A 10,521-nucleotide genomic window follows, 5' to 3' on the forward strand; every position below is an offset into this window, starting at 1 on the left:
TTTGTTTTTACTTTGTTTCTTCCCTAAGTTAATCATGATGCTTCATAATTGAGTGACACAATTATGTATGATTCAATACAACTTGCTTCATAACTGTGACAGAGTTCTAGCGAGTTAGATCCACTTAGTAGACACTACAGTTAGCTTCCTTTAAAACGGCACTGTTAATTGAGAGTGAGGACTTTTCAAGGGTCTTAGGAGCTTTTTGGAGTTACGTATTAGGATTGACAACCCTAATGTTAGTAATCAACGTTTGTATCGCATGAGCATAAGCTAGGTGACTCGTCCTTTCAAAGTATTAACTATGCTAGGGTATTGTAGTTTGGAATTTGTATAACCATAAAAGCGAAAGCACATCCCTGGAATTCCCCTTATCTCTATACTTTTCTCTCCGTGATTTGCTTGTTTTTAGTTGTTTACTGTTTTTAATATTTACTGTTTTCAAAAAGTTTCCAATAATTCTTGCTTCTCCAGATAGTAATTGAGTTCTAGTAGAAGATAGACACTTTGTGTACATCTTCCCCGTGTTCGATACCCGGTACTAACCTTTTGCTATACTATACCTACTCTGTATACTTGCAGGTATTTATAGTGCAAATAAAAAGTGCATCACAGTGCGGCGGAATTGGGCATTCAGTTCTTTCACCGCCGCATCTAATACGAGCCTGCCCTGTTCCAGATCTCCCGTAGCCTTCTCCAATTCCTCTAGCCGAACATCCGATCGAGAGTTAACCATCGTTCACCACACCACTTGATAGGAGTAAAGGCTACCCAAACAGAATTAGCACGAGGTGTGCTGAAATAAACACAGAATTAGAGGGAGAGGAAGTGGAATTCTTTTATTGCTGGAAATAAATGGAAAGACACACTCCTCACACGGAGGCCCTACGACAGAGTCGTCTACAAAATGATCACTTCCAGAGATGATTTCTCTCCTTCGGTTCTCCCTATTTATAGACTACAATATCAGCTACTTGAAATTCAAATTACATGAAATTAGGAAATTGACTAACAACCTAACAACCTGAACAACCAGAGATATTCTTGCTAACAAACTAATTTGAAATTCCCTCTACTGTTGTTGCTTGTTACTCGGCCAGGCAACTCCTCTCTCTCCCCTCTTGTAAGTCTTCCACTCTTTAACCGTATCACTCACCCTCCTTGAATGCCCAGTTATTAACACGACGCCCTGCTTCATTAAGCGATGCTATGGCACTCGCTCAACAACTTTCGGCTTGTCACTCAGCCGCTTCGATTGGGATGTCGGCCCAGAATACTTCCCTGGATTCGCAAGACACAAAGCAGATCGCAAAATATACTTCGCCGCACTCACGACCGACGAGTAACCCGAGCTCAGCTACGGGTCGCAATGCTCGTGAGGGCACACCACGTGACTACCCAATTGTGCGGGTATCTGCTGTAGAAAAGGCCGAGAAAGCCAAACGAGGTGAATGTTTCTATTGCCCTGAAAAATACTCTCGTTCTCATGTTTGCAAAAAAAATATTATGCCTTCATGGGCGAGGACGATGTGGAGGAAATTCTGGAGACACACGATGATTCGGAGTCTGAGAACGAGGCTAATACAATGGTCATTACGGGCGATATATCCACGATTCATGTCGTCGGGCCCAAACTGCGTCCGCGCGCTATTCGCCTAACAGGATATATTCACGAGTCCCCTATCTCGGTCCTAATTGATGGAGGTAGCACACACAATTTTATTAAGCCTGCCGTCGCAGAAAAGCTAAGTTTACCACTTCACTCGGTTACTCCTTTTCGGGTGTTTGTCAGAAACGAAGAATCTTTACGATGCAAATATACTTGCTTAACCACACCAATTTCTCTGCAGGGGCATATGTTTGCAATTGATCTATTTATACTCCAAGTCGAAGGTCCAGACATCATCTTGGGTGTCGAATGGTTACAAGATCTTGGTGAAGTGACGAAGAATTATAGGACTGTTAGGTTTGGTATACTGAAAAGCATGTTTCGAGCAAGTTTCGCGCGAATAGAATCTTGCTTGTATACGTAAAACTCTACAATCCACTTTTAACCCGATTCAGTATTATTCGAGCAATCTCGCACGAATAGAATCACTATTATTATTACACTGTGTTTGCTTGTGCATTTATAAGATGTTTTACAAACATTTAAATGCATAAGAAGTAAACAAAGTCTAAGTCTTTTGCTTAGTAGACCGGTTGTGGGCGTCGTCCACTTTAAGGTAACACAGTCAGATCTATGCAATGCTTTGCAAAAGAAAAAGAAGAATTTCACAACTTAGATAGGCTTTGGCTACCTATCGTGAAAGGTTGCAATGTCAGTCCGCATATTTCTAAGCCTTACTGAAATAAGATGACATTGGTGTGGTATAGCACTGAACGGATCTAACAGCAAGACGTGTCTTTATGCTATCTACTGAAAGACTAGGTCTTGATAAAATATTATTTCTTAATCTACATATGTTAGCATTGAGCATACGGTATTGATTATGCACTACTTTGACTTATCAAATGGTGCGGGTTTTTCGCAACCCAATAATTCTGATATATTGGGTAGTGGTGATTAATATCTAGCGGTGCTAGGATTGCTATTATGTTGAAACGTGCACGAGGTGAGTCTCGTTTGATAATGTCCTCAAGAGGAGCTCGAACAAGGTTTTATTATTCGGAAAACTGGCCAGTTGCAGTTTTATTACTCTATGAATAATAAATAAATGTTTCTTGCTAAGTCCACTCTTGGAATTAATAAGATATTAATTAATTAAGTCCATAGCAGACATTAATTAATTAATGGACATTTATATCTTAAGCGCGAGAAATAAATAATAAACAAAGTGGAAACCTGGATTACTTGTAATTTCGGATTTGGATGGGGAGAGTTCAATATTACTTTTGTAGTGACTGCTCGTAATATTCCAATATAAGCTTGTATTACATTGTGGGTTCAATTTAATTAGTAAAAAGCTAATTGGGCGAGCCCATATCCAAAACCTTCCATAGATCCCTGTCTGGGCCCAAAAGGAACTTAATATAAATAGGAGAATAAAGGAGACAGAAATCATTATTATTATTACTCATAATTTTCGTTCCCCTCTACCTAGAGGAGTTCGAATTTCTCTCCTAATTGGAGAAGGATTTGTTCTATCTTCTTTATTCGAGTCCTAGTATTTTGATAAGATCAGCCCACCCTGATATCGAGATACAGTTCGGAAACCAGAGAGAAGATCCGTGGTCTAGTATTGAAGATCATCGTGGAGAAGGCGCGAGCAATCGACGATTCTTTGGAGAATCAATATCGGTAACCCTAAACCGTAGAATTCATGTTTTAGGATTTACTTTCTTTGAGCATGAATTATTTGCGTTCTAGCATGCAATTATCTGTTTTAACATGTGAATTGATTTATCGCATAATTGGTCAAATAGATCCGTATCTGATTTATTTGTTTTGTACAAGTCTTCCGCTGTGCAAGGGGCACCAAACCCCAGCAAGGACTTTATCCATGAAATTCAAATGGGAAGACAAATTGATCGTATTGCAAGGGGAAGCCAAGCCCCCACAGTTCATTTCCTATCATGGACTTTTCGGTCTACTGGAGCAGGAGCCAGAGGCTGAATTATATGAGATCACTCCTCTCGTGGAGCAGCCGCCTCCACCCGACACAGATACAACACAACCGATACTTGATGAATTCCGGGGAGTTTTTGGCATACCCACAGGTCTACCTCCACAATGACAATGGGACCACCGAATCCACTTTCATCCCTCGTCCAACCAGTCAATGTCCGTCCATATTGATACCCGTATTTTCAGAAAATGGAGATAGAGAAACAAGTTCGGGAGATGTTATCACAAGGGGTCATTCAGCCAAGCACAAGTCCTTTCTCTTCGCCGGTCCTTTTGGTGCGCAAGAAGGATGGTTGCTTTCGTTTCTGTGTGGATTATAGGGCCCTCAACACAGCCACTACGCCCGACCACTTTCCCATTCCCACAGCTGATGAGCTCTTTGATGAGCTACACGATGCCAGAGTGTTCTCCAAGCTGGACCTTAGATCCGGTTATCATCAAATCCGGATGCACGTAAATGATATCCACAAAACAACTTTTCGCACTCACGACGGCCATTTTGAATTCTTAGTGATGCCGTTTGGACTCACGAATGCCCCGTCAACATTCCAAGCTGCAATGAACTATTTTTGCTGATTTTCTCCGAAAATTCGTGATTGTGTTCTTTGACGACATCCTCGTCTATAGCCCCGATGTTGAACATCACCTTGGCCATCTGCGGTTGGTGCTCTTGGTACTGCATTCAAATTCTTTTTTCCTCAAAGAATTGAAGTGCGCCTTCGGTGTTTCTACCATTGAGTATTTGGGACACATAATTTCAAAGGGCGAACTCCGGGCTGATACGTCAAAGATTGATGCAATGATGGCTTGGCCGCAACCAAAAACGGTCAAACAACTCCGCGGTTTCCTTGGCCTGACAGGTTACTATCACTGTTTTGTTCTCCACTACTCCTTGATAGCGACCCCGCTGACCGACCTTTTGAAAAAGGGTAGTTTCTCCTGGACGGATGTAGCAAGTACAAGTTTTGATGAGCTGAAAAAACCAATGAGCTCAACACCGGTCCTCAGTCTGCCGGATTTCAACTCACAGTTTTGTAGGAACTGGCAGCGGAAGCGTGCGTCGAATTATCATAATTTAATAATTATTAATCGAACAAATAAATCACATAATAATCAGATCTATTTATCAGATTATTTAGACAAAATCTATTCACGTAATTCTCACATTTATCATGCTCATAACTTGAATTAATCATGTTTTAAGAATATTGAAACCTAAAACATGCTTTTCTACGGAGCAGAAATAATACCTAATTAATTCTCCAAAGAATTGATGATGGCTAGCAACTTCTCCACGTGACGCTTTGAATACTAGACCACGGATCTTCTCTCTGGTTCTCGAACTGTACTCCAATATCAGTGTGGGCTGATCTCACCGGAATACTAGGACTTAAATAAAGAAGACAACAATTGTACTCCTAAGAGGAGAGGAAAAATTCGAACCCTTCTCGTAGAGGGGGACGAAAATTTAAGCTTTTAAAATTATTATTTTCTGTCTCCTTTATTCTCCTATTTATATTAAATTTCTTTTGGGCCCAGACAGAGATCTATGGAAGGTTTTGGATATGGGCTCATCCAATTTACTTTTTACTAATTAAATTGAACCCACAATTTAATATAAGCTTTAATTGAAATATTACGAGAAGCCACTACAGAAGTAATATTGAACTCTCCCCATCCAAATCCGAAATTATAAGTAATCCGGGTTTCCGTTTTAACTTTCATTTCCCGTGCTTAAGATAAAAATGTCCATTAATTAATTAATTAATGCCTGCTATGGACTTAATTAATTAATTTCTTATTAATTTCAAGAGTGACTTAGCATGAAATGCTTATTTATTATTCATAGAGTGATCAAACTCCAACTAGCTAGGGTCCGAATAATAAAACCTTGTTTCGCGCTCCTCTTGAGGACATTATCAAACGAGACTCACCTCGCTCACGATTCAATATAATAGCAATCCTAGGACCGCTAGATACTAATCACCACTACCCTATATATCAGGATTATTGGGTTACGAAAAATCCGCACAATTTGATAAGTCAAAGTAATGCATAATCAATACCGTATGCTCAATGCTAACCTACATTGATTAAGAAACAAATATTTATAAAGACCTCGCCTTTCAGTAGATAGCCCAAAGACAAGTTGTAACGCCCCACTTTTTCAAACCCTAATTTTTAGGTTATAAAATTTTTGCATTAAATGCCTTAAATGCTATGATATGTGAATTATTTGATGAGTAATTAATTGCATAGTGTCTTTGTGGCCTAATTGCGTATGAGAATTGAGATTGAGTTGAATAGTCAACTTGTTGAAATGTTGACGTGGCTATTGAATAGTCAAAGATGAGAAAAATATGACGTGGCCGTTGAAAGGTCAATGCGTTGAGAAAATGAAGTGGAAGTGAAGAAATGATTGATTGGGTGTGAATATTTGATGCGGAGAAATATAATTGTGGGTGAATTATTTTCCTAAGGGATGAGTGAGAATTAAATAGGAGCATTATTAAATCATGTGGAATTTTCGGCCATCATGATTATTGGAGAAGAAATCCTATTTTTCATGGATTTAATTATTTGTTTGGGATAATTATCCAAATTAAATCCAAAGTCCAAATACTCTATAAATCCTACATGGAATTTTCGAACCACCACTTTGATTTTCCCATGAGATTTTCAAAAATCTCATATATTGGAGAAGAGGGAATTATTTATTTATTTGATCTCTTATTTATTCTACTCCATGGATAAATATAAATATGCTAGAATATCTTACCGTATCTTGCCAAATCTAAGAAGATATTGCATATCCTAATTATATTAGGATTTGAAATTCAAATCCCTTGGAAGATTTGAAAAAGTCACGCCTATTTCCTATTGGGGAGTTTAATTATTATTTTTCTTGCTCCGTGATATATTATTCTACTCCGTGAAATATTTGAATTTAAATTATAGGCTAATTAAATAGCCTATAATTTTCGAAATCCCCATGCTTCTCAACGGATTCAACGCCAATCTCTATGATATCTCTACCAAATCTTCCAAATCTTGATTTATTTAATTATTGGATATTATTATTTGGCACTCTATAAATAAGAGAGAGACCCTAACCCTAGAGATCAAGAAACCGGCGCCCACTCCCCCATTATTTTCGAAAATCTCTCCCCCACTCTCTCCATATTTTCTTCAAGTTTTCTTCAAGATTTCTTCATCAATTGAGAAGAATTCAAGTTGAAATTCAAGATTTTATTGAAGAATCAAGGCTATAACTTGTTTCTACCGATTGTTCTTTTGGAAAAGGTACTTTAATCTTTAATCTCCTCTTCTTCTACCGATTAATCGGTGTTCTTGAGTCCACATGCATTTAGATTGAGTGAAGGGGAAATAAATTGATGAATTTGGGATGTATGGATGTGTGTGTGTATGTGGCCGTGTGTGTGTGGTCGTGTGTGTGTGTGCGCACGCCTCGGCCTGCGTGCACATGTGTGGTGTTCGTGTACGTGTGTTGTGTGTGTAGAACACTCATGCGTGACACGATTTAATGGTGAATTTGGAGTTGTTATTTGAATAAAAACGATATGAGGATCATACTTTGATTTTGGTTGATGATTTTGAAAATAATCGATGGGAAAAAGGGAAATATGGGAGACATGCATGATTTGAGATCAATGATTGAAACTGATTTGTGATACGCCTAATTTAAAGGTGATACTTCGCGCTCTCAGCGTGATAAACGAGGAGAAGAGAATACTTTCGAGATAAGCCGACAAGGTGGGCTTTCTTTTAAAATAAGGATATTGTCCTAAACTGATATTGATGAGAATGAGATATGTATTATCATGCCTTGATTTGTTTTGTCGTGCCTATCCCTCGTGGCTATGCCACTATTGATTTAATCGAATTCGGATCCTTGTAGAGCCGCAAACTCTACTTGGGTTAGTGTACACCAATGTTAGACCGAGTGCTGACGTACGGGTCGGCCGGTTTAGTGACCTGGATTGCGGCCGCATTCCTTGTCATGTAGAATGAGGATATGGTAAACGTCGATGAGAAAAGTGGTTGCGCGACCGTGATATTTGATAAAGAATATATTTTGGTGCCTCGGGTCTTTCTAAAGTTAAAACCCCGATGGACACTTGAAAATAGCATGATAATTACTACTGTTGATAAAACTGATTTCGGCAATGAGCCCACTGAGTATGATTATAGTACTCAGCCCTGCATGTGTTTTCCCTATGTGCAGGTTGAGCGGTGACGAGCGGGCGGCGGTGTTGAGTAGGAAATAATAAGATGATCTGTTGGAACTCTAAGTGTCGTTGTGTCTCCATACATAGCCTCACTTCTTTCTTGGTCGCTTCCGCTATATATTATGAAAACTTGTGATCTTTGGTTGGGTATAAACTCTTTTAGTACGTGGGAATATTTTTGAACATGAAACAGACGAGTCTATTTTGGAACCTTTGCTATTTTGGAGCATTTATTGTGATAGCCTTTTTGGATTTCATTGCTAAGGCATTATTCTCTTCCTTTTTAATTATTCATTAAATGCTTTGGTTAAATCCCTTTTTAAATGGAACCTTAGCCTATGATCTTTGATGCATTTAAGTCCGCCTAGTTAACGATCGCCGCATTTATTATACCCTAGATGGGCGGGTCGTTACAGTTGGTATCAGAGCAATCGTTCTTTCCGCTCTGGACCCAAGAGTCTTGTTGTAATAAAATCTGAAATTCGTATAATTTGATTAATGGATAATCGTCGAAGGCTCAACACCGCAACTCGTCTCCGCTCAACCACGATGAATGAGGTAACAAGTATCTCTTGAATGTTGATTTGAATTATGAAATATTGGAAGTTGAAGCGAATGGGAGTTGATGTGATATTTGAAAATTTGCGATAGAGTATAAAATGATGATTATGCATGCATGCGAAATTGCAAAATGTGATTATGCACAACAAATGATAAATATTGTTATGCAAGTGATTATATGTAGAGACTGTTATGAGTTGAACGAATAAAACTCTATGAAAATTCTATATGATTGTGATTTGCGTGATATGTGATGAACGACATCTATGAGAATGAACTTGAGCATGCCGCTATACATAGTTGTAAGTCGTGCCGTGAATGAAAATTTTGTGATAATATCGAACTTGGAGGCATCAAACGCCGAATACGAGGCGATCGACTTATGAGAACGAATTGCGAATCATCGAAACGCGAAAATATATATATATATACAAACGTTTTGGCACGGAAAGGAAATTCCGTTATTTCTTGATATGATATTATCTTCACACCTCCGTCGTTCGACGCATACACATATACATATATCCATCGTACTCTCAGCATCAGTTGAAATCTTATACACTATTGATATTTTCTTCGATCCTTGTTCTGATGCTGAGATTTCTTTTGTAGATGCCTAATCATTATTACGCACCGATGCGCGATCGTTACGCGAAAAACAAGGTTTTCCCTGTCGAAACCTACCAAGAGTTTGAGTGGGATGGAAAGTCCTTTCTCCTAACCTATGTCACTGAATTCTACGATCACTGGATGGATGCATACGCGTATGGAGGAGTTACCCATCACGCGGGGATCTCGAGATTGATCCACACTCTGCCGAGTCCTTGGAGCGAATGGACTGTCCAAGCTGCATTACCATACACATGGTTCAGTCCGCCCGAGTATAAGCCTCGAGGCGACATAATCGGCTTGATAGGAGTGCTACTCCCAGCCATGGCAGCTGCGAGGGATGGACCGCCGCTTAGTCCCCCACCGCACAAGTATCCGCCGGGACAGGCCCGTCGATGGAGATATCGTCGCGATAAGGAGCCACACGTTGATCGTGTCCCTAATAGGCCAAGACTTAAGGCTAATGCAGCTAACCCTTTGATTATCCATGGAAACGTGGAGGACATGCGTGCGATAACTCCACCGCCCTCGGATGTTGGTGAATATGGCGAGAATGAGGGACCGGACGAGGAAGGACCTGCTTTGGAAATGGATGAGGACGATGACCCCGAGGAGGATATGAACGATATCGACTAGGAGTGATAGTCGTGGAATATTTGTTTTGGCTTCCCCCATGTTTTTGGATTGATTTGTTGATTTCCTACTTTATGATTTTTACTACTCTTATACCGATTGCTTTGATACTAAGACCTCTATGAGGCAACGTTTTTTTTTTTTTTAATGCCATGGGGAGATATTATTTTTGATTCAATGGATTGCCTTTCGTACATGGTGCAAATTATCTATCACTATGTTATCACGCCATCACATCATGACTCTTGTCGCACCACCATTTTTGGAATACCTTATGGCGCCCTGTACTCGCCACTTAAATTGTACGACTGCTTCTTAAGTGCAATTGCCTTGATGATATGAAAACATTGATCTTTTGATAACCTTGACACAGCCAATTTTTGGTAACAATGTTGATTGACACTACTCTTGGCAATCCGTCTACGTGACGAACTTTTGATATCTTGTGCTTGGCCATATACTCTAAAACAGTTGACCCATGAACCTTGTTATTCAACTATATCACGTGGCTATTGTTAGAATCATGGGAATATTTTGTGTTGATAAATCAGAATGCCACCAAGACGCCACCGAGAACCAACTCCTCAAACGGAGGAAGAGGACAGCGTGTCACAACCCATCCCACATCCTCCGCCTCCGCCGCCTCCGGTCGATCGAGAAATCGTGAAAATATTCTTGGAGCAAAAGCCGCCTGTGTTTGATGGATTGGGAGAACCGGCCAAGGCTGAATCTTGGATCCGGGCAATAGAGCGCATCTTCGCGATTTTGAGATGCAACGATAGAGAACGCATGAGTTGTGTGATCCATCAGCTGACTGAGGCAATCGACTTTTGGTGGGAT

General features: G+C 39.8%; 1 protein-coding gene across 1 annotated transcript; it reads left to right on the top strand.

Annotated features, from left to right (window-relative positions):
- The first annotated feature begins 9,051 nt into the window (after positions 1–9,051).
- On the top strand, positions 9,052–9,684 carry LOC148931584 (uncharacterized). The gene has a single exon (XM_089064838.1). It carries the CDS (start codon positions 9,052–9,054, stop codon positions 9,682–9,684), a length of 633 nt encoding a protein of 210 aa, XP_088920964.1.
- Positions 9,685–10,521: the final 837 nt, after the last annotated feature.

Source organism: Salvia hispanica, chromosome 2 (genome assembly GCF_029641045.1).
Source record: "Salvia hispanica isolate PSC_SH4W2 chromosome 2, Shi_PSC_v1, whole genome shotgun sequence".
Taxonomy (NCBI): Eukaryota; Viridiplantae; Streptophyta; class Magnoliopsida; order Lamiales; family Lamiaceae; genus Salvia; species Salvia hispanica.